Raw genomic sequence first — 24,846 nt, forward strand, 5'->3', positions numbered from 1 at the left:
GGAAGGCTCTGCAACAAGGGGGCAGTTCTTCCGTATTCCCCATCAGCCAACCTTACAGACAGCACGCATCCTTAAAAACTAACTGTAGTGACTAGAGCATCCTCTACATTGAGCAGCCATGATTCGCAGCTGTCTGCTCTTTCAGTCACCCAGGGAGAGAATTATCACCACTAACGAAAGACAACCGGTCAGGTGGTTCAAGCTCTACTCCGTTTTCGACTGTCCCTTCTGTGGCACTGGTATTTAGAACCATTCCTGAGCAGGTCTGCCAGTGACCGTGAGACACAGAGGCACTCTACAATGTGCACTGGCCTCTCCTTCACTAAGCACTTGCCAGGCAGGCTGGGCTTCTCACCATCATTTCAACAAACCTAGATGGGAATGTTCCTAGGATGCTATCCAAGCTGCCCAATGTGATAAGGTACCTGGTCCCTAGACCCCCAGCAAAGATCAGCAACTTCAGAGAAGCCAAGGACTGCCATTCAATTGCACTGGGTTGAGGAACATTCCTAAAGGGCCCTAGGAAGGAGAAGTCAACAGGACTCAAATTCTGTTGAACAGTCAAGCTCCCTTTTTGTGTGTGCTGAGGGATAGTTAAATATACTTTTTCTAGTTACATGCATTAAGTAGCATGTGCTGCTGATCTTATGTCAACTTGACACACAAACTAGAGTTATCTGGAAGGAGGGAAACTTAATTGAGAAAATGCCTCAATAAGATCTGGCTGTAAGACATTTTCTTAATTAGTGATTGATGTGGGAGGGCCCAGCACATTGTGGGTGGGGCTATCCCTGGGCTGGTGGTCCTGGGTTCTATAAGAAAGCATGCTGAGCATGCCACAGGCCAGTAAGCAGCTCCCCTCCATGGCCTCTGCATCAGCTCCTGCCTCCTGGTTCCTGCCCTATTTTGAGTTCCTGTCTTGACTTAACTTCAGTGATGAACACTAATGTGGTAGTGTAAGTCAAATAGACCCTCCTCTCCTCAACTTGCTTTTTGGCCATGTTTCAGCAGAAACAGAAACCCTAACTAAGATATAGCACTAATAACACAGTAAAATGACTAAAATGAAATCACAGGATGATACCTTTGCCACAGCTGTGTGGACTTGGATTTCCTGGGCACGGCAAGGTTTTGAAAAATTAGATACCCACTCCAGAGCTATGCCAACCAAAGTGTTAAGACTCAAGTTCTGAGGTGGTGGCTCACCAAAGTTCCTTGCTGCTGGCAGATGACAGGCAGGGCACACTGCTTATAAAGTCACAGCCTAGCTCACAAGTTACCAGTCATTTTCAGAAAGAAGCAAGAAAACTTTGCCTTAGTGTTTGGTGGAGCACAGAGGCCATCGGAGCTGTGAGAAAGGACCCTGGTGGATTGTGTTAGCATTCAGGCATCTGTACTCACCTGTCCTTGGGGTTCTGACAGGATATGTCCTCAGCCTCAGCCACTAAGAGCACCACCTGTGCATATTCACTATGTTCCCTGCCCACCTCCCATCTCTCCTCCCTCCCCTCTTTCCTCTCTCCTGCTGCTCCTGTCTCTGAAGGCTGGTCTCCCTCCTTTCCTTTTCCCTTTTTATGATCCCTTTCCCTAATTAAAAAAAAAAAACCCTCTGCTTGAACCCTGTACCATGGTATCTTTCTCTCACGAACCGCTTTTCTTAAATTACAACAGGTTGGACATCAAGAATCATCATGGTTAGTTCCTAAATACTGAAGGCCAGATGCCGTCTGCTTTCCAACCTTGGGTAAGTTAGAGATAGATGGAAAGGGCGGTAATCGTACACCAAGGTTAATGAATAGCACTTAAACATTAACCCAACACTTCTTGAGAAAACTGTGTGAGTGCCTTCCCCATCAGCCTTCAGAAGTCTGCCTCTTCTCTCCACAGTGCCTGTGCAGCTCAGGGCCAGTTTCCCCTTGACCCTGTCCCATCGACTTCACTGCAGACTTGTTAGTTCTTTGTTCTGCTTGCTGGTTCAGCTCAGTGGGACTGTGTGGGACTCCAGTCATCAAGTGCCTGAGGGTTCCTCAGTCAAGGACTTCTCCACAATCGGGATACACACGCTTCTGCTTCTTTCTATTAATTATTTTCTGCAACAGGCATGCACACCACTGGTTTCAAACACAACTAATTTTTGTCTTCTGGCCTTACCCATTTTGGCTCACAAGTGATGGGACAATGACAAAAGACTAGAATAAAGTCAGGGTCTTGAAGCAGAATGTGTCTGGAGTAAAACAGATCCACTTCAAATGCTTTTAACACAGCTCTTGAAATTGAGCCTTTTGTATTCCTCATCAGAACTGTCACATTTCTTTTACCTCAGAATTGTCACAGATGACATAAAAGTCAGCCTGGGCCGTGCATAGACATCTCCTGGAGCCTCTCTCATGAGAACCCAAGGCTGTAAAGGGACAGACGGGACGAACTTTGACATTGTTCTGAGCACAGGGAGTAGGGGAAGTGTCTATGGTACTCACCGCAAGGGTAACAGAGGACCTCATGCCCATCTGTCACCAGTGAGACTTAACAAGGCAGCAATTTGGCCCCTAAATGATAATCATAAAACTGTTCTGTCAAGGGTAGGGCAGTAACACTTTAGGCCTTTCAAGTCACCTGCCCTCAGCCACAAGTACCCCCCTCAGTCTTCCAAACAGAACAACCAAAGGCAGATAATACAGGGTCTGACTATCCTCCAGCAAACCGGAAGCGGCCAGCAGATGCGGAGTGTAACTGCGACAGCATTTTACCTACTACAGACACTGCCCCAGCAGCACTCCTTCCTCCTAAAGTCCCTCTCCAGCCTCCACTCCCACCAGGCAGAGATCCGTTTCTTCCAATATTGTAGCAGCAGGAAGAAAGCTGGTACCTCTAGCTACACGTGTAGAGCGATAACTAAGGTGTGTCGTTTTTACTTCAGCCCAGATTTACAGCTACTGTTCAAACCCAGTCTTTTCGCCAAAGTGCCACATGGAGTCTGGAATAAGCCATCTTTCTCAAGTGCCCCTGATGTCTCTAAGTTCAAAAATGGGAGACAGGGGACTGACTGGAAATGACCCCAAGTTGCTGGGAACCAGTGACTGTAACTTTGACCTGAGTTGTGTTTCTCAATGTTCCTGAAAAAATAAAGTAGGGGTGAAGGTGTTATTCATTTGGCCAAAAGACCACATCTCAAAAAGAAAAAAATCAAAACAACAAAGTCTTGGCTGAGATTTTCCTTTATTTATCATTTGTATAGTCACAGTTGTTGAAATTCTGAGCAATAATTTATAATAATTACATCTAGTGGAAGAAAACAAAGGCATAAAATGTACAAAAGAGGCTTCAGAAATGAGGTTACTGGAATGTATCCTAGGAGTTAAAATTCAGACCATCCAAGACCACTAACACTAAACATAAAGTTTGACATGTCCCATGAAGACTATGAGGCCCAAATACAAAATTGAGCAATGCCTAAAGCAGGGAATCCACTCCCTGCTGTGTCCTAAACAACTGCCTATCAACACAGGCACACATGGCATGTATCTGAGAAGCCGTCAGATGTACACTTTCTTCTACCGATTTCTTAAACATCTCTAAATTAACAAATGAGAGAGGAAAGCAATCCAGTCTCATGAGTTTTAGGTTACAATTATTGTAAAGTAGTCACAAGGATCCTAGAAGCACTTTCCAAATGTATAAACACTACATACTTTCCCACCATGTGTCCCCGCTGATCTGAGCTCACATGGGACACAGAACTGGCTCCTAGTGTAAATGTGCCCATGCCGCTGAGACCTGCGGCCTTAAGAAGGTGGTGACACAACTAACAAGGGCCAGGTCTTCACATCAGTCTGAACTGACCATGACGGTGACTGTGAGCATGGTCAGGTCAGTCCTCCTCACACCTCACTTCCAACATGGGATTTCCTGCACAGAGCATGTCACCCTTCTGTTAGTTCTTCCTTGGGGGATCCAAGCTCATTCAATAAATCTCTGCCAGCTGCTCCAGCTTTTGAAGCAAAATGCACTGCTCCCTGTTTGAAACCGAGGCTCTTCAGGCTTCGGGCATAGTCTGCATAGATGGCAGTGATGAGTTTCTGTAAACCTCAGTTAAGGAAGCCAAGAATGAAGGGTGGGCTCCTCAGACTCCAAAGCAGAAGGGCAGCTCTGCCCAGGTGCTCCAGGGAGACCTGGTGGCTCCGGCGAGCAGCGTGTCAGGAGTATAGATAGGCACCTCGTTACGAGGGGGGAAGCGCCTCAATGGAACCATGCTGCACTTTGCACCAGCTAAATCCAATGTTTCTTCTAGAAGACTCCAGCCAGTGTCCTCTGATGCTGCCACTGCTGTACTCCAATGAAGCCTGGAGAAAGGCAGAGGACAGGAGAGAACCTGCACACACCCTCATTCCAGGAGGAAGTTTCTCAGAGACTGGCAGTCAGAGCAGAACCGTTTGTTAGGGGAGAGGCTCTAGACGGCTGGGCATCAGGTTTTGAGATAGCCCTGTTCTGTGGTGTCCTGAAAAATTTGATACCAGACCAAGTTCACCAGTGACTAGTCCATGGCTTTGCCAAACCTTAGGCTTTAGTTACTTTTTCAAATATTTTGATTTATGTTAGCTTTAAAAAAATGAGTATTTACAAAGCCAAATGACCAACATAAAGAAATGAGGCCAAATATAGAAACTCAAGAAAAAATACAATGAGAAATGGGAGAGTTCTTTAAACCTGAGGACCTGGGAGCTATATCCACAAGCCCATTCTTTCCAAAAGAAGAAGGTACCCAAGTGATGCTTAGTAGAATACAGTGTCCTAGCTCACAGCAGCCCGCCTCTATGGCACATCTCAAGAGTTCTGTTCTATGCCATACCAGAGGTTCACTTGGGTACAGTGGGAGTTTTTCAACTTTTTAATCTATATTTTCTAGGTAAACATATAAAATATATTTCAAACAGTATTTAAAGTACAAGGACCACATGCTTTTCTAAATTGTACTTTCCCTTCTTTTAAGGCCAAACACACATCAGAGAACACAGGCCTTCACTGTACAGTCCTCCTTGCCACTCCCTCTACCCAGCTTGCAGTGCAGCAAGCTGTTCTGGTTCTTTCCCTCCTCCTCTAGTTTTCCTTTCTCCTTCTCTTCCGGGTTTGGTGACTCACAGCATGGATCTTTCTCAATGTAATATAAGTTCTAAATCTCACTCATGTTACCCTCTCAGCATAAATGTCCTTGCAAAGGATATCTGTGTCCTCACTGACTTCAAATGCACCATACTTGAGACAGGCTTCCACAAACAGGGCAGCTCTATCGAAGTACCTCATGCTGGTCAACGGAACAAAAATAAGTTAGTTTTCAAGATCTGACATAGGTGGGCAGAGCCACCCAAGCAGCATTTCTGTCTGAAGCTTTGTACACATTTCCCATGGAAATAGAGTATTCTATAAGTCAGGCCAACGCCTTTCTAAGGCCTGGTTTATAAAGGAGGGAGCACACTTCTCTAAATACAAGCTTCACAGTAGACACCGAGAACACTGTGCTAAGTAGTTTAAACCACTGTAATCCAGGACTACAAGCTTTTCTAAATTATGTACCCACTGCCCAGATTTAGTAAGCAGTCTGTCAAATCTGTCTCAATTTACTGCCTCTAGTTGTCTATAGGTCAATCTCCTATCAGACAGAGACGTTCATGGGGACTTTCCAGCTTGCCATACTCTACCACCTCTCACGGCTCTTGGGGCTTCTTCTCAGCTACTCTCAAGTCTGAATCCTCCCCAACTGTCTAAAGATTTCTGTATTCTTTCTTTTTTGTTTGTTTTTTGTTTTTTCGAGACAGGGTTTCTCTGTGGCTTTGGAGGCTGTCCTGGAACTCGCTCTGTAGACCAGGCTGGCCTCGAACTCACAGAGATCCGCCTGCCTCTGCCTCCCGAGTGCTGGGATTAAAGGCGTGCGCCACCAACACCCGGCTTGATTTCTATATTCTTACAGTGTGTCCTTTGGGTTTGGCACACATAGTGCTGGAACCAATAACTAAGAACAGAGAGAGATGCCCCCCTTCCCCCTTCGGTTCTTCACAACCGTAACTGTACTATTCTCCCTTCACGTCACACATCTACCTCCATTACAAAGAACCCGGGAACACCGAGAACACCGGGAAGGGCTCACCCAGCACCGCCTAGCGGCCAGGGCTTACATGCCATACCTGTGAAGTGTCTCTGCCACACTGACAAAGCAACCCAGAGAGAGGAGGACCAGGAGGGCCTTGGACTTCTGATTGACTTGTGGAGAACAAAGATGATCGACCCACCGCTTCAGAACATCTGCACATTCTTCGGAATTTAACCGAACCTGAAAAAAAGGCAGATAGAACAGAACATCGTACACGCTACAGAGAAATGAAGTGTGCTTCTCTGAAACAAACAGCTAAACTGTTCCACTGCCATTTATCACACACAAACTGCAGTGATTGCTGCTGGGGCCTGGCTGCATCAGACCCCGGCAGGCAGGAGTCAGCTGTTTTCACCCGACTGCTCCCAATGCAAGCTGTTTTCAGTGAAAGTGGCAGTTAATAATGAGAGGTGGAACAGCAAGTAACCACACGTAGACCAGCTTCCCAGGGAAGAGAGAGGCTCAAGACTGAGCTGTCTGTCTAACTGCCAGGACGCCTACCGGAAATGCCTACCTTTGCCAGCCATGCTGCCCGATTCCACTCGCCATACGTCTGCAGGTAGCGGCAGGCGTCCGCAGCCTTGTCGATCAGGCAAAGTAACTGAACACCCTCTGGAAGACAGAAGAACAGTCCCCTCATCTGACCCTGCAGCACTCTTTTTAACAAATCAATAAAAAGTAAAACCACATTTAACTTTAGTCTTGTACATTTTATATAGGGTGAGCACACTTAATCATTTCAGTTAAGGGGTATTCAAAACCTGGACCTAATGGGAAGCTGTTGAACTGAATTTTAAACTATTAGGACAGAGCTCTACACAATGTCACCTCTCAGGCAACCGGGGCAGTGAGCATGAATACAACCTAGAGCATGAACTGGGGTGGAGCACCTGGCCCAGGATCGTCACCGCAAGCATTCATACACCTCGTTTTTTCACTTAAAAAAAGCTCACTTATGTGACTGTGGTCACCCTATAATCAGCACTAGTTTTCTGTAGCATATACAAAGAGACATGTCTTCAACAGCCCAACCCAGCACTGACAGATGCAGTAACAGTGTGCCTTACCTGCCAACTTGCCATTGGCAATCATATTGGTTGCCACCAGCTTAATGGTGCTCTGAGAAGGGCCTGAGGAGGTGACAGTGGTGACCAAACAAGCTTTCAGCGAGTCACAGTAATAGTGCTGGTTATCCGCACTCGTTTCCAACAGGAGCTGCACGGCTCTGTCTGTCTAGGAAGAGAAACACCTCCTGCAGTTATGGGAACATTCTCTTCCAACAGAGCCTTTTAAGATTCATAAGGGGAACATCAAAGTTTGCAGCCTAAAGGCAACGTTCACTTTCAAACGTATGATATTATATCAACATATACAAACTAGTGAAAGTCCCACACTTTAGCTCTAAGGCAAGCATAAAACCCAGCCCGGGGGGAGAGCTGCTAGGAGGAATGACACTTCAGCTGTGCACCACTAAGTGCAGGAAAACAAAACCAACAGCTGTTGTCTGTTACAGAAGCTAAAGCGAGAGTAGGCTAACCTCATGGCCGTGATGCTCACAGCGTTTGGTGGTGACATTGCTAAAGAAAGCCTAAGTGTGTACAGAGAAGGACATGCGTTCATGTGGCTATATACATATGCACACATAAGTGAGAGTATGTGTGCACAACGATGCTTGAAATATCCATCAACTAGCAACTCCACGGAGCATCCAAACTGACATACCTGACCCAAGAGTAGTAGCTGGTCTGTGCATTTCCTTGTATGATCGTAAGTTGACCTTTTTACTTCCTGTAGATTAACTCTTTCTAGTTGAAATTTCTAAAGTAGGAAAGAAGAAGGAGGAGAAGTAAGATAGGAGGAGGAGAAAGAAGAGAGAGGGAGGGAGGGAGAGAGAGGAGGGGAAGAGGAAGGAAGGAATAGAAAATTTAGTCAAACTTTTTTTATATTTTATTTTTTTTAATTTAAATTTAAATTAGAAACAAGGTTGCTTCACATGTCAATTCCAGGTCCCACTCCCTTTCCCTCCCCTCCTCCCGTGCCTTCCCACCACCCTCCCCAATATCCCCCCATTTCCCCAGGGAGGGTGAGGCCCTCCATGGGGGTGTCCATAGTCTGTCATTTCATTCAGGGCAGGGCCTAGACCCTCCCCCAAGAGTCCAGGGTGAGAGTGCATCTCTCATTGTTGGATGGGAGCCCAAAGTCCGTAAGTCAAGTAAATTTTTTAAATCAAGTAAAAATACTGAGATTTATGGAAAATTGAAGTGAACAAATTAAAATGAGCCTTCTAAGGTAAAAAATTTAATACAAAAACCAAGACTTTTTGTGTGCATTAAAAACCTAGTGTTTATAAGCTTTCTGAGAATCAGGCTTTTCATACAACATGCCACACTTATTTCTAGGCTGTGGACTTTAATTTGGCTCTAAGTTTTCCCAAGTTTAAGATGCTCAGGGAAACTCCAATAGTGAAGATGAGATGTATGAATAGGGCTTTGCTCTAGAAAGCAGCAGCACCTGGAAGTAGTCGTTCTCACAGAGCACGTCGTAGCAGATATCCAGTGGGTTGTTCAGCTTGTCCTGTGGAGCACCTTCCTGGGCTACTGCTGTGTCCCCAGACTTGGCTTGGGACACGCTGTGCAGGTAGTGGGCCGCCACTGTCCAGAAGTGCAGCTCTGACTCATCACCATAGAGCCTGGGGAGGGGAAAGCCAGGCCTCCATGAGTCCACACTCCAGGCCTGATCAGGCTGCCTTGAGTAGCCTCCAGTACCAGGAACAGTGTTCACTTCAGAGTCCACCAAGAAAAGCATAGAGCAGTGGGTTCCCAATAGCACATGGCCTGACCACACAGAGCCCTTCACATCCAACAGCTCCACAGGCCTGGTCTCCCCGTATCTCTATGTTTGCACATCAGTTTCCCAGTAAGAGCTTCTGCATAAAGTATCAGGAACAGAGAGGGAAATGTCTTCATTGTAAGTGACTCTGCTAAACACTAGGAAAGGACTGATAATTGCTTTTAAAGGTAATTCATCAGTGTGTTTATAAATACATTTAAATGCATAGTTTGTAGCTGACATTTTAAAAGCTGACAATAAGCAAAAGTCCTTGCAGTACAGTAAGCCCAGATCTCATTTAAGATGTAAAAGGATTTCCAGTTTGTATCAGCACTCTTAATTGTAAGTCAAATCTAAAGGAGGAGCTTAGATTTTTAAAACATGTCACAGCTTGGTGTAACTTTTACAAAGCCTTAATAAAAGAAGTAAGTTACCTTGAATTATCTCTTACACAACATATCAGAGAACATTACCTGGAAACAAGCAGGCACCTCTGCAAGAGAGTGAATTCAGGATCAAGCAGGAGTTTCTTTATGTCGCTGTAGACAGGAACCCAGACAGAGGTAAGACAAACATTTCCAAACAAACAAAAAGCAAAGAGATGTATCAATAGACATAGGGATTTCTAAGAGCAGTTACTTTGTCTTGGCTCCCAACTTACGCAAGTGGAAGAATACTGTCAACCACCCTGAACACTGGGACCAGGACTCTGCTTTGCAGTCTTGCAATAGTTTACTTGACTGCAAGGACAAGGATGTCACTGCTGACAGGATTCTTAAACTCTACAGTTTCCCAATTAAACACAAATGTTAATCTTAGGAAACTGATGACAAGTAATTATTTTGAAATTGCCATTTACCAAGTATTATAACTTGTTAAAGATTATTATATAGGGTAGATTCTAGATTGCAGAAACATGCTCTATTTTACCAAGACCTTCAGGTGGACCCCTATTTTTCTCCCCCCTTTGCAAAATAATTCTCAGTATTTATTTTTAAGTGATCATGGCTCTAAGAAACATCAGTTTCTTAGCCAGAACTGTGCGTTCACAGTACCTGCCACGGGCTGTCTCAGAGTCACCTGTGCACTAACACAGCTCCATGAGGCCCTGATGATGGAGCCTCATGACACAGAACTCCTGGTCCTGATAGAACACAGCAGTTGGAGAGTTGGGAACTGGGTGGAGATGGCTACTCTGTCCCTGTAATCAGTAACTTAGTCCCTCTGGTAAACAAAACTACAAGAGGAACAAACCTATGTCAACAAATTGTCTCTCTGTGGACCATTAACACTTAGGAAAACAATTGTTTTGGTTTTTAAAATCAAATTAATATGTGTCACTTTCCTGTGTTCTTATCTTCTATGGAATACAGAGTGCTTACTTAGACAATGCGTTCAACTGTTCTTGAAGGAGAGTCTTTATTTCTTCATTTTCTGGATAGTCACTGTACAGAAAAAAGTTTGAATCATTCACTGTCTCTGAATTTACTACTATGTATTTCTTTACTGAAAAAAACCATTGTATTAATATAGAAATAAACTTTTTATAACCTCTGGCTAAAAGCTTGGCTACAGGTCAAAGTAGTAGCAATGTACCTGGGACTCACTGACCATTTTTGTGGCTTGTCTTTCTTTGTCTTACTGAATAGAAATAAAGAAATGAATGAAGAAACCTCATGTATTCAAAAGAGTAGGAAATTGGTTAGCTGATTCTAAGAACTATCAGGTTTAGATTCCTTTTAATAAAAAACCTACAATGAACAATGGCTAAAGTGATTATTTCCCTCTGCCCTATAGAATGTGGCCATTTGTTTCTCTAATTAAATAGTTCTTAGACAACAGACAGATAATGCCTTAAAAACAACAACAAAACCCTCATCCCACACCAACCTGTGATGTCCATATACTGTAAGTTCAGTAAATTATAGTAAATAATTGATAATTTTTTTCTATGATGACTTTTTTTGCAGTGAGGTAGACACTGATTTATAAACGCACTTCTGATCCTGCTGTACAGAATTAGGCCTGGCCCCAAACCTGCAGCATCTCCTGGTCCTCTTCGCATTCATCGTTTCCCTCCACCCTGATGCTCCCATGTGCTGGTCACCCAGTCCTGAGAGCGAGCATCCCATGCACCTGCAGCTCCCCTCCTTACTGACCCACTCTTCTGCAAAGGCCCCACGGCGGTGGAGGCGGGCAGAGGAGGAATCCCCATAGTGTCTCTGCCTTGGCCTGGACTGGTGTTAAGGTTTCATTCCTTCTAAGCTCTGGACTGTAAGCCACCGCTAATTTTCATGGGTGTCCTGCAATCCAAGTAAATCATGCACAGAAAACAAAAATGAAATAACTTACATGCGAGAAATATCCAAAGAATATCGCCCATTCCAGGGCTGGTGTAGTAAGAAGGCTTTCAAGGCGAGGGAGGCCCTTGGAACAAGGAGGTATGGGCACCACACAGGCTCTAGACAGCAAAAGAGTGCTTCTCAATAAAATGAACTTTTATACCTTAGCAAAGCCTCAGCTACAGACCATTTACAGGGCAGTTATAAGAGACCAATGCCTATACTTGGTACAACTGGGACTCTCCAGAGCAGAGATTCTCGCACTCAAGTTTGATTAGTACATTGTCTTCCTCCTTTTTAAAGTTTAAATATCTGGAATGGTACAAAGCTCTATACTACTCATTAAAATACCCAATGCAATGACTCAACACATACCAATAAAGCACATTTAAAAAATATTAAAATCAACTACACTTACTTGCAATGTTTGTACCACCAGATCTCTTTTTTTTGAGACTATTAAACTAACACGATCCACCCATCCATCAGGAATTGGTTGCTGATGAGACTGGGTGGCCTCTGATCTCTGGGCTTCCCATGAGTCCTGTGTGAAGTCTTTTGCACACAAGGGATAACTTCCTACAGGCATGGCCCTCACCCCCAGGCCCCAACATGAAGCAGTTGCTTATTGGGACACTACAAAACAAGTAAGAGCTGGCTGTTTTCAACACATTCCAGTGGAAAGAAACAAGACCAATGGCTCTACTACCTAGCAGCTACACACAGCATCTCCCTCAAGTGGGCTCCCCACCTTTGACCCACTGGTTTTCACTACCCAGTCTCCTCCAGCTCCTGTGAAGCCTTCCTTCCCTGGTCTCTCGAACAGACACAATGAGTTAAAATGGCCCAAATGTAGGACAGATTGTGCCATCTAATATGAAAGACAGCTACTAGTCACATACATAGCTACTGAACACCTGAAAGATGGCTAGCATGGAGAGAATGAATAATTTAATCAATCCCAAAGCTTGACTCAGTGATTATGTAACTTCTACATAGATCTGGAGTGACTCAAATACATAGCTACTGCTCACATGAAATGATATAAAATCTAAACAGGGCTCAAATATTTCTACTGAAAATTTGTCCTCAGAGTTACAGCTATCCCAACTTACTTAGCAATACAGATTAAAATATCAACAAGATCTTGAAGACATAGTACTTAAAAAAGGCAAAAATGTCATTAGTAATTGTTAATAAAGATTATACTTGAAATGACAATTTTTAATATTTAAGTTAAATAAAATCTTCGTTAAAATCAGGCATACCTCTTTCTTTTTAGTTCTTAAGGTGTTATTTCTAGAAAATGTAAAGCAATTCATATGACTCATTATGCTTCTATGAAGCAATGCAGCTTTAGCAAACATGATTCTGTACGTCAAATAAAAACTAAACTGGCGATGAATAATATGCACAGGCTTTTCAATCTGAGAGTCAGATGAGGTGAGAAATGTTTCTACTACTATGTTTTCACACCTGAGAGTTTTACTGTTGATTCTATAAAAGCACCTAAAATGCTATATTCAAAGTTGCTAACTACTCCCTAGATAGCTTGATAATTACATTCTTTTTAAAAACCTAGAGTCTGGGAGCTAGGTATACAATAGTGTGCATGCTTAGCAAGCCCAAGGCTCTGGAGTCAACCCTTAGAACCAGGGGTCAAAAGAAAAAGACAAACAAGTTTGGAGCCCAAAAAAAGCTCCTTCTTTTGTTCCCTCCCTGGAAAGCTGGTGCCCAGCAGTGACCCTACCCATTACTAAGTTCAAATTTCACTTCCTGGTTGAGGCTATTACACTAGAGACTGAACAAGAGTAATATTTTTCCTTTTACTATTAGTAGAATTTTAAGTATAATGATGCAAACCTGGTTCCCAGCCGGATGTTTAAGTACAGTATACATAGTATGACAGACTCCAGTTCTCTAGTCAGCTTAGTTGAGAACACATTGAAGTGCTATGGAGCTTTGTAGATTCAAATTTTTAAATCAAAAGTAAAAAGTTTCTAAATACTTAGATTTTTATTTACCTACATTTTAGCCTAGAACTAGCAACTGTTTTTCTTCTGTTTTTTAAGCCTCATTCTTGTTATTCCCTCAATTTCTGAAGCATTTCAGGTTTAAAGTGCTTGCTTCTGCTTGTCTCCCTTGGTGAGGAGGTCCTGACACCTCTGCAGAGCTGACAAATGACTCGAGATCAGGTATGGGAATGCAACAAGTGGCCTATATTTTACCCGTGCCAGTCACAGCTACAAAGAAAGAAGAGCTAGTGCCCCAATGTAGTGGGCAGGGGCCACAGATAGACGAGGAACAATGCCTGGCTCATGTAAGCTACAAGCACCCCAGCTAACACCAAGAACACCAGGGCAGATTTACACAGCCTCAGTCTCTCAAGTGCCAAATAGTAATCAACTCTACAAAGCACAGGCAATTCTGAGTTGAGTCCATAAATGAATAACCAAGGCTCTACAAAGCAGATGGCCAGGAGTATGCATGGAGGATGTGCCAAGAGGATACTTGGAGCTGGAAGTCCCTGGTCTACCCCACTGAGGATCAGAACCACTGTTGTCCTCTGAAAGTGCATTCTAAAAATGATCCCACTCCAAAAGACAAAGGCTGCCTTTTAAACAGCTGGATGGGTATGCTTGCAGCCTTCTTATTTTTTCTTTAGGAAAAACAAGTCATGCAAGCAGTTTTGTTTTGTTTAGTTTTTTACTACATTTTTAATTTGTGTAAAAGAATAAACTCAGAACAACCACATAAGAAAGGAGCAAGACAGTGCAATCACTTATCTCAGCTGTGGTTGGGCACATAACGAGTCACAGACAGGACTCAAACATCACGGTACACAGAACCACTCACTGATACACAGTGCAGGGCACGTAAGGCTTGTTACTGAAAAGTCATTAGAGTCATGTTCTCCCAAGCGTTCTCTGAAATGAAGCAGCAGTTGCCCTCTGTCTAGATGGCCATAGCCTGTAGCAGCAAGCACCCTATCAGGAGTGCGCCTTACCCGTTAACTCCTGTTCATCCATTCTAAAACACGTAGATTTCATTGACATCTCCAGGACTCTGATGCACCCGTCATCAGATGCCAAGATCACCTTATCTGATGTGCACCAGTCCACATCCAAAATCCGAAAGGTCACATTTCTTCCACTTCTTAAACTGCTCACCATCTGAACCTGCGACATGATTGACGGAGAAAGAAGTTGTTTACCTTTCTGGATTAAATGGTCAGAGACTGCGTGGCTGAGGCCCAGTATATCTCTGCAAATGAAGAGTCTCTGGCAGCCCATCTCCCACATGCAGTCTGCATTCCACAGGTCTCAGTCACAGTGATGACACTAAAACATCAATCAATCAATCCGTCATGCTGTCTCGCTTACAACAGAAAATACCATGTGAGCAAAATTCTCTAACGAATAATTTCTTATAAGAAGTCTGAAGATTATTACTGGGGACTCAGTTTTCAGAAAAGGTGGACAACAGAAGCAGGTCCCATGCTTCGCTTCCTCTGCTTCACCGCCAGCTGCAGGGCCGGGCCTACCTCTTTAGTGTCCCACACTTCAGCACCATCGTTATACATTGCTATCAGCTTCTGGTTTCCTTTGCCAGGAGCAAAACGAATCTTCCTCACCCAACTTCTATGTGTGGGTATTCCTCTGGGGACAAAGAATAAAAACACCAACATGATACCAAACGCAACCCTGCCAGTATGCCCACTATTTCTGATCAGGTGTGAGGATGGCAGAGCCACTTTACATTCTTGGCAGCCACACTGGACAGGTAGCTCTGCCCACTAAGATCTGTTGGAGCGAGGTCCCAGGCCTTCTGTATGGCTGCCTGCTGATCAGGGTCTATTGTGCTGACCAGAGCCTGGCTCACGACCATTCTTCCTCCAAAGTTTAGACAGTAAGGGCTCAAAACTCCAATTTACACTTATCAGTCAGATTTACAGCTGTAAGTTTCCACTTGAACAAAGATTTCTTTTGGCTCCTACCTGGATACTCTGCCTTTCAAATCCCAGAAGTTTAAATTTCCATCCATATCTCCAAGCACTAAGGTATCCCCTTTCCAAGCGATGCAGGTAATGCTGCCCATGCTACCCTAGAAGCAAGAACAACAAAACTACAGGTGAACTTCTCAACTGAGTTGCCATTAGAACAGAAATATTTCCCTGTACTGATCACAATGAAATAATAAATAATTTACTTAAAAATCATTTACTTTGTATGAATGCTATCATATCTTAAAACTTTAAACACTGAAAAAGCCACTGCATGTCAGCTTCAACTGTGCTAAAACAGGATATTTCAATTTGATGGATATCCAAATTGTTCATTCAAGTAGACATTGGATGTAGTTATCCAAACTGCATTTATAGAGAAGATGTGTCTTTTGGGAAGAAATACTTTAGGAAAAAGAAAATTCCAGAAAGAAAAAAATAAATTGCAGTCTAGAGAGCCAACTCTAATTTATCTCATTACAAAAGGTTATATAAATCCATTCCAAGGGAAACTCAGTCACCCTCTGTGTAGTGTAGTGTTTGTCCACTAGAAAAAAAGACTCGGTACTTTGCCGACACACTATTGTAAGAGGTGAGCATAGTGGGGAGATCCAGCAGAGGCTCAAGGAGGAAGAGAGGCCCTAAGCACTAGTGCTCTGGCATCAGACTGCCTTGACATCATGGGGTTGGGATGTGTTTATTTAACCTTTCTGTGCCTTGGCTCTATTGTTGGTGGAGTCCGGTGCTGGTAGTATATCTATAAAGCTAAAGCCCTGAAAGGAATGTCTGCCACACTGTAAACACACATTCGAGTTGGCATTAAATAATGTTGTTACTCACTACACTCACTCCACTCATAAAAACAAAACTTGCTTTGCATTTATAGAACCATTAAAGTATTCAAAGGGGCCTCTATGGTTAGGTCAGGAATGTGCCAATGCTTGACAAAATGACCAACTGCCTCCCTAATATTTTATAAATCCTGGTGATATCCCAGAAACTAAAGAAAAACAGAATTACAAATCAATATTGCAATGAGCTTAATAACAAAAACAACTTACAATAAGAGCATGAGACTCTGTGTAATATGAAGCAGGGTTCTTAGACCTTATTTCCATTTCTCTGAAATCCGAATGGAATGTTTAAGAAGTATTTGCCTCTAAGTTTACTTTGTCTTGAATACTTTCACATTTTAAATCTTACTTTCCTTTTCAGATTTAAAAATGAGAATATTATAGGTTAAATTAGCCCACAAACTAGCGTAGCTGTGCTAATTCAACTGTGCAGACAGGAGGATCCCCTCCTGCAGTGCTGGGGGAGCAGGAGAGGTGCTTCTGGAGGGCCTGCTGTGTACCCCGTGGCTCTCAGAGCTCTGCAGAGCTCACTGCCCTGTTGCTGGGCTGCCCACATGCCAGGCAGACACACAAACAGCAGACATTCACTGTCTCATTCTTTCCATTTTCAAGATAAAGCAAGCCACTGAGGACTACACATACCTACAATTTAAAATATGCCAAGTTTTCTCTTTCCTTTTACCATTTTATGTGCTTTATAGTTTGGGGGCCAAAATTCAGAGTGAAAAATTCAAATCTAAATCAATGTTTAGAACTTTACATTTGAAAGAACAATAAGGAAAATATTGGATTGAAACAAACAAATCCTTTTTCCTACACACTGCATTATAGCCCCTGGAAAAAAGATCAGCTTCAGAAAAATAAAAAACCAAAACCAATTCTCATATAGTATATAGATATCAATTCCTTCCCTAAACATAATGTGCTCTGACATGCATACCAATTTCACTAGAGGCTGCATGCTTACTAATACAGTCATTCCTTCAAAGACTCACATTCATTTTGGAAGAATTCAGCGGAACAAAGAGAGTTGTAATACCCAGATTTCAAAACCCCACAAAACAGAGGTGACACCGTCTTAGCCATGTGGCATGACTCCCTTGAAAAGGCATGTATAGGACCAGAGCCGGCCAGAGCTTAGATGGTAGATTCTCCAAGCCTGACAGCCAGAGTTTGAGACTTGGGATCTATATGGTAGAAAGGAAGGATTGACTGCTACAAGTTGTCCTGTGATTGCCACATATATGCTATAAATATTAATGCAATAAATTAAAAAACAAATACTCATGTCTGAAGCCCAAAGCCTTTTCTTTGGTTTAGTCAGAAAGACTGGTTCTTTGAGTTTTTGGCCCTGTTACATTCTAACCTCAGTGTGAAGCAACTGGAAAGTGAGATTAAATTACTTGTAAGTAACTCTGTCAGAGTCAAGATAGCATCTTCCCTAGGCTTCTAAAAGAGGAGCTATGTGGAGGCTAAGGGTGCACAGTGGGCTCTCCAAATTTTCAGCAGCATTAGCTACAACTGCTTTTCCTTGCATGCATTTGAAGTTAACTTTCCTATTATAATCACCAAACATCAACTTTCCACATTCATATTACTACATCCATTCTTTCAAAATCTTTAAAACAATAGCAGATATACTTAAACATAGATATAACTAAGTCTTAGATATGACTTAATTCTTCTATGTAAGGGTTAATTTTATGCTACAATATGAAAAGATTCTCATGCTAACTTCAATTTTGCAATAATGGTTTTAGGAGTATGCCTTCAATTCTTTGCTTGTTAATAGGGAAGACTTGGTAGCTAGCCTCTAAAGAACTCCATCCACCCAAGGGCCTCAGTAGTTACTTCCCACAATAAGTAGATCTGATCCAAGGATCAACAGTAGACTGCAAAAGTGACAAGGTGTTACTTGTGAATGGGGATCATCTATCCTGGCTCTTTTGACTCACTCACCTGAGAAGCCAGCTGCCAAGATGGGATGTGACTCAAGTTTTACAGAGAGCCACTTGATGAAGCACTTGGCTCTCACCACCAGCAACATTAGTTATAAAAAAGCCATGTGATGGCACCAACTTGGAGTGGATACCCATGATGGCTGGTTTTAATGTCAACTTTATACAGGTAGGGTCATCTGGGAAGAGGGAACCTCAACTGAGAACATGGCTCCAGCAGATTAGCCTGTGGGGCATTTTTTTTTTGACTGATTGATGTGGTATGGCCCAACTCACTGTGGGCAGTGACATCCCTGGGTACGTGGTCCTAGGCAGTGACATCAAGAAAGCAGGCAGAGCGAGTCACGGTGAGCAAGCCAATAAGCAATATTCCTCCATGGCCTCTGCTTCAGTTACTGCCTTGACTTTCCTCAGTGATAGCATGTGCCCTGAGAGATGTAGGACGAAATAAGCCCTTTCTCCCCATTGCAATAGCTACAGCGTCCATCATAGCAACTGTGACCCTAACTGACACTGTTCCTCTGCCCCATTTAACTTTAATGACTGCAGCTAGTTAACGTCTTCACTAGGCCATTTTAAACATGAGAATCAGCCTTCTATTAGGACATCTATTTTCAGATGGGAATTTTAATTAAATACACATTGTGTGAAATCCCTCCTCATGCTTCTATTTAATTATAATCTGTACTAGTTAACAGTCTATTAATTAATCTATTAAAAGCAATCTGTAAGATGTATACTGATACCAAAATTTTTTTTCAGTTTAAATTTAGATAAGAAACAAGGTTGCTTCACAAGTCAGATCCAGGTCCCTCTCCCTTTCCCTCCACTCCTCCTGTGCCCTCCCCCCAACCCCCCCATTATCCCCTCATTTCCCCAGGGAGGTGAGGCCCTCCATGGGGGTGTCCATAGTCTGTCATTTCATATAGGGCAGGGCCTAGACCCTTCCCCAAGAGTTCAGGGTGAGAGTGCACCTCACATTGTTCTATGGGAGTCCAAAGTCGGTGTGTATACTCGGGATGGGTACTGATCTGCTGCCCAAGTCTCAATAGATTACCTAGGCCTCCTCACTGACACTCACATTCAGGGGTTCTTGATCAGTCCCATGCTGGATTCCCAGGCTGATGCCTGGGATTCAAGAGTTAACCTTTGTCAGGTCAGCTGTTTCTGGGGGTTAAACCAGCCCAGTCTTAATCCCTTTGGTCATCAGTCCTCCCACTCTGTTACTGGCTTTCTTGAATAGAGGAGTCTAAAATGGCTGAGAGGCACTTGAGAAAGTGCTCAACATCCTTAGCCATGCGGGAAATGCAAATCAAAACAACTCTGAGATACCATCTCACTCCTGTCAGAATGGCTAAAATCAAAAACACCAATGACAATTTATGCTGGAGAGGATGTGGTGAAAGGGGGACAATTCCTCCATTGCTGGTGGGAGTGCCAACTGGTTCAGCTACTTTGGAAATCAGTATGGAGATTCCTCAGAAAAATGGGAATAAATCTACCACAAGACCCAGCAACTCCACTCTTAGGCATATATCCAAAAGATGCCCATTCATACAACAAAGATGTCTGTTCCACTATGTTCATAGCAGCTTTATTTGTAATAGCCAGAACTTGGAAGCAACCTAGATGACCCTCAACCGAAGAGTGGATAGAGAAAATGTGGTACATTTACACAACGAAGTACTATTCAGCAGAAAAAATAATGGAATCCTGAAATTTGCAGGCAAATGGATGGCACTAGAAGAAACCATCCTGAGTGAGGTAACCCAGTCACAAAAAGAGAAACATGGCATGTACTCTCTCATATATGGATTTTAGACATAGATCTGGGGAGTGCCAGCCTACAATCCCATGGCCAGAGAGTCTGGGAAACAGAAACTTCATTTAGTGGCTGACTGAAGAAGAGGCAGACTCCCTCGGTTAAGTACTGATAGCAATTATTAACTATAGTTGATTCCACAAGGCCAAAAATGATACCTAAGAAATGAGTAAATATTAATGCTACTAAACTTATAATCTAGTTATAATTATCCCAAACTAATCAAGTGTTTCATGAAAATCCATGGAATGTAAACAGGATGGCTGAGTTCCAAACATGGCTCTGTCATGACTCAGCCATGAACCTTGGAAAGTCCCTTCCCATCCTCAGCTTCATAAGCAAACAGATAATTCCTGTGGACCACCATCGTGGTAAGAAGGAACAGCACACGTGGTCTAGGGGTGGCTATGTTACTTTGAGGAGATATGGACCAAGTTCAATCAGAGATGACTTCTCCTCAAATAGGAATATTTTTTAAATTAGGCTTTTCTCAAGATGTTTCCTTAAGTATGTCTTCACTGGATATGAATAAATAAGATCCACAATCACATTCGTCACAGAGATGTATTAAGGATGACACTCACATCTGGTGGAATCCGAGCACTGTCCTTTACAGAGTTCCCTTCGACAGTGAGATGATAAACTTGGCCATCATTGTCAGTAAACACAAAATGTTCCCGAGCTGAGATGTTCTGACTGAGTTCAGACTTACTTTCTGCCTCCTGTAATAAGCTTTAAAATAGAGAAAAAGATCATTTTTCCCCTAGAGTGACACCCACTAATTCCCACCATATAGATGTATTTATAGGAGTTCCAAGACCATTTAAAAACTTCTGAAGTTTAGTATAACAATCCAGGGTTCCCAGTACATTTTCTTTGACAGTGATTCTATCTCTAACCATGTCAGTGTTCATTTGCATTTTTGACATTCATAGGATGGAAAGGTGCTGGCTTGATCACACTCATGACTGCTGACAGGTTAACAGCACTGTGTGTTACTGATAACCCTGAATACAAGAACAACAGAGCTCAACTTCAGTCCTCTGGGTCTGTGCTGAATGAATGCTCACAAGTGAGTCTAACTCGCTACCACAGATGCCCTGCATGGTGTCTGCCAGGGTCGCTGTCAGAACACCCACAGGGAACAGAACACAGTACCTGATCACAGATGACTCCACAGCACCCAGCTCTGCATCCGAGACAACAGTCTGACGGGCCATGGCCTCCCGGGTGGCAAGCTGTTTCTTTCTCAGGCTCTTCAGGTTGTGAGATGGCGACCACTCCTGTGTAGCAGAAGCAAATTATATGCCAGGACCCCCTCTATCAAAGCCTGCTTAGAGCAGCTGGAAAGGGCTATCAGCACACCACTGATTCTCAAGTGGGGGCATCATTTAATGGCAAAGTTCTACAAGTAGGTTTTCATTTTCTTTTAAACAAGACGAAATGAATTCCACTACAGTCCTGTGCATTCTACCCACCCAGGACTAGAGAGTCGTGGTCTCTCATCAGGCTGCTCTCAGGTGCAGGTGCTCACACAGCTGCTCATTTACATGCTTATTCTTATACCTCCACCTATTCTAATGAGCTTAGTATCCTCCCATGTAAAAGTTCCTTTTTAAAGTTTATTTTATAGGTATGCATGGTTTTGCTTGTATGTATGTCTGTGTACCATATGAGTATGGACAGTTTGGGGCCACCACATGGTGCTGGAAATTGAACCCCAGTCCTTTGGAAAAGCAGTGAGTGCTCTTGACCACTAAGCCACATCTCCAGCCCTGTTATATAAAAGTTCTTCACACGTAGCTATTGTACATGTGTATATTTCTAAGACAGTCCTCTGCTGTCTGGCTCAGGCTATATGAAATGAACTGCCCTCCTACTTCCGCCTCTCCAGTGCAGGCACTTCAGGGTATGCTCCCATGGCCAATTCTCACACGCATGAAAATCTAATGTATGTAATTAGTGCTGTGTTAATACCATCTCATTTCTTACTTTTTTAGTTTCTTCCATTAGAGTGGGATAGTTTCTATCTAGAGACACAGGTTACCAGTGAATAGAGAAAAGGGAGAGTTGGGAGGCGGAGTGCCTAACATACAATGTACGTTTGCATGACAGCTTAAAAAATAAAAGGTGAAACTGTTTTCTTACACCACTACTAAACAGTCTGACTATGCTCTTTGATTCGCATATGGCTATACTATGTATGTGGACCACAAATACCCATGGATTTATTTCTGAACTCTTTCTGATGTTGACCCATTTCCTTTTCTTATGTCAATAGGGCAATGCTTTTATTTCTATGGCTTTTAAAAAGTGCTAATATCAGATATCATGGCCAATTTTATATCTTTTTATTTCAAGAATGACAACCAGTTAGGGCCCATCTTCTTTCATAACTATATTTATTATGTTCCTCAATATATCCAAATGTTAACACATTTTAACAAGAAAATACATGGCAGGAATGATGTTAACTCAAGCTACAGAAAAATAGCTACCACAAAGGTCTGTAGTCAGGAAAATGAGCTGTGAGGCTGTGACTTACCAATGCAGTTATAGCAGGAAAGCTTTTAGACATTTCTCTAAGAAGGGTGCAAGTTCTAATATCCCACAATTCCAGGGGCTTATCTTTGAAAACAACTGCCAAATACTGCCTAAAATAAACAGCAAAAAAATAAAATTTATCAAAAAGATCCCATTTTACAACAAAACATCATGAATTAGTAAGCCAAGAAAAAAAAATCAGACGCATGTCCCATGCATAAGCAATTGAACTAACATTCAGACCCCACAAGAAGTCACGTTCAAAGTTACATTAAATCTGAATCACTAAGAAGCTGAGATTGCCAGTGCAAAGAGAACTTGACAAGTCGAGAGGCACAGATGAAGTCATAGTGGGCAAAGGGAAGATTAGCACTGACTGTTCCACATAAGAGGAAACATAAGCCGGGCGGTGGTGGCGCACGCCTTTAATCACAGCACTCGGGAGGCAGAGGCAGGCGGATCTCTGTGAGTTCGAGGCCAGGCTGGACCGATAGCCTCCGAAACAATACAGAGAAACCCTGTCTCGTAAAAACCAAAAAAAAAAAAAAAAAAAGAGGAAACATAAACTGAGGTACACACTTGGATGCAGTTTTAGTGAAAATGATCAGAAATGCAATACAATACAGGAAACTGCCAGCTCCATTTTCAAAGACTCTGCAGAGAGGATGAAGATAGGAGAGCTGCGTGGTTGAAATGTAAATAGGACGCTAGAGGGTCTCAGTACACACCGTAAGCAGGCAAGTACAGGCGTAAGCTCCTAGCACACGATGTCCAGAAGAAAACCACTCAAGAGCACAAAGACTTATCAGAGTGCATACATAAGGATAAACAAATATAAATACTAATCAAAACAAAACTGCACTGGCTGTTCCAATAACAGATTATCCAGACTTATTTCCAAATGCAAAACCCAAGATAAAAAGATTCTTCCTAGTGATAAAAATAATTAAGAACAACAACATGATCTTAAATGTGTGTCTGATTATGGAGCACAGAACACCCATAAGAACCTAATGTCTTCAAGAGAAAAGTCAGCGAACCCATAACTAATGTAGGGAACTAGGCACTATGCACTCACTTAGTACTACACAGAATACCTGCAATAGAAAACCAGCATGAACACAGCAGCCTTGGGTAACCATGCAGAAAACCCAACTCACAGACTAACAACAGCTTTTCAAGTCACAGGGACATTCATTAAGGTAGGCCAGATACTAAGTCATGTGCCATATCACATTAAATCTAAGAAGTCTGAAATAACACAGAATGTGCTCTCTGACTACAACAGAACTAGAAAATAACAGAAGGATGTATCTGGGGAAAAGAACCCAAATATATAGATATGTCATGGGAATGTTAAGATAGCATGACATGAAATAAAACGAAAATATACCATATCAAAAAGTATAGGCAGTGTTAAAATGGTGTCATGTAGTAGGGAATGCTTATGTTAAAGGGCCAGGACTTAAGATCCTGGCGCATGGCAATTGTGTGCTCTCACCACTTGCATTCAATATTTACTAGCAGCATTACTCAGTGCAACCAAAAAAACCAAAAGGCCTAGAGGTGAAAAAGAAAGGTCAGAAGTGTCTTTATTAACAACTAAGACTGTCTAACACAGAGTCTTCTAAGGAATCAACAAAATTATTACTAAAATTAACAACTCAGCTTAGCATGGTCACAAGGTTCAAGGGAACCATCCAAAACTTAATTGTAGTTCAATGTATAATAATAATTGGAAACTGAGATTTAAAAATCCATTTATAACAACATCATAAAAAATATAAAATACTGAAAGTAACATAAGACTTACATATTGAATCATGTACAATACTGCATGCAATGCCATATTGAAAAGTATATAATATTTCTGGACAAAGAAGAGCTAAATGGGTGGTGGTATATGTCACATTCATGAACTTAAAAATTCATTAAGATGTCCATTCTTCCCCGCTCTGATACACAGACCAAAACCCCAGGAGAATGTTTTGGGTAAACATCTAAAATTCACACAGAAATCCCAAAATACACTGCTATCACTTTTCACTGTCTTCTAAAATAATATGACTCTGGGGTGAATTTTCAAGTCATGGTATTAGTAAAACCAGCTGTCTTAATTAGAGTGTCTATTGTTGCAACAAAATACCATAACCAAAACCAAGTTGGGGAGGAAAGGATTTATTTGGCTTACGTCTTCAAATCACTGTGTATCACTGAAGGAAGTCAGGGCAGGAACTTACTGGCTTGCTCCCATGGCTTGCTCAGCCTACTTTCTTATAGAACTCAGGACCACCTGCCCAGGGATGGCACAATGGGTTGGGTTCTCCCACATCAATCACTAATTAAGAAAAT

The 24,846-nt window shown here is 42.5% G+C and overlaps 1 protein-coding gene across 3 annotated transcripts in view; it reads right to left on the reverse strand.

The window, feature by feature from the left end:
• Positions 1-3,199: 3,199 nt before the first annotated feature.
• The window catches only part of Wdr11 (WD repeat domain 11), a 47,778-nt gene continuing 26,131 nt past the window's right edge, over positions 3,200-24,846 (reverse strand). For 2 of the 3 annotated variants that reach the window (XM_021228518.2, XM_005063375.4), the window contains exons 14-29: positions 22,496-22,604; positions 21,109-21,233; positions 20,535-20,682; positions 15,311-15,417; positions 14,858-14,972; positions 14,321-14,492; positions 11,324-11,432; positions 10,354-10,416; positions 9,445-9,510; positions 8,654-8,831; positions 7,865-7,960; positions 7,210-7,375; positions 6,657-6,754; positions 6,177-6,322; positions 5,220-5,299; positions 3,200-4,078 (exon numbers count right to left, since the gene is read on the reverse strand). In XM_021228518.2, coding sequence (XP_021084177.1) covers positions 3,921-4,078; positions 5,220-5,299; positions 6,177-6,322; positions 6,657-6,754; positions 7,210-7,375; positions 7,865-7,960; positions 8,654-8,831; positions 9,445-9,510; positions 10,354-10,416; positions 11,324-11,432; positions 14,321-14,492; positions 14,858-14,972; positions 15,311-15,417; positions 20,535-20,682; positions 21,109-21,233; positions 22,496-22,604 — 1,936 coding nt within the window. In that variant the 3' untranslated portion in view covers positions 3,200-3,920. Of the gene's footprint in view, positions 4,079-5,219; positions 5,300-6,176; positions 6,323-6,656; positions 6,755-7,209; positions 7,376-7,864; positions 7,961-8,653; positions 8,832-9,444; positions 9,511-10,353; positions 10,417-11,323; positions 11,433-14,320; positions 14,493-14,857; positions 14,973-15,310; positions 15,418-20,534; positions 20,683-21,108; positions 21,234-22,495; positions 22,605-24,846 lie in introns of those variants that run through there. The other variant, XR_002383169.2, reaches the window with a different exon arrangement.

This window comes from Mesocricetus auratus, unplaced genomic scaffold, assembly GCF_017639785.1.
Source record: "Mesocricetus auratus isolate SY011 unplaced genomic scaffold, BCM_Maur_2.0 Super-Scaffold_4256, whole genome shotgun sequence".
Lineage (NCBI taxonomy): Eukaryota > Metazoa > Chordata > Mammalia > Rodentia > Cricetidae > Mesocricetus > Mesocricetus auratus.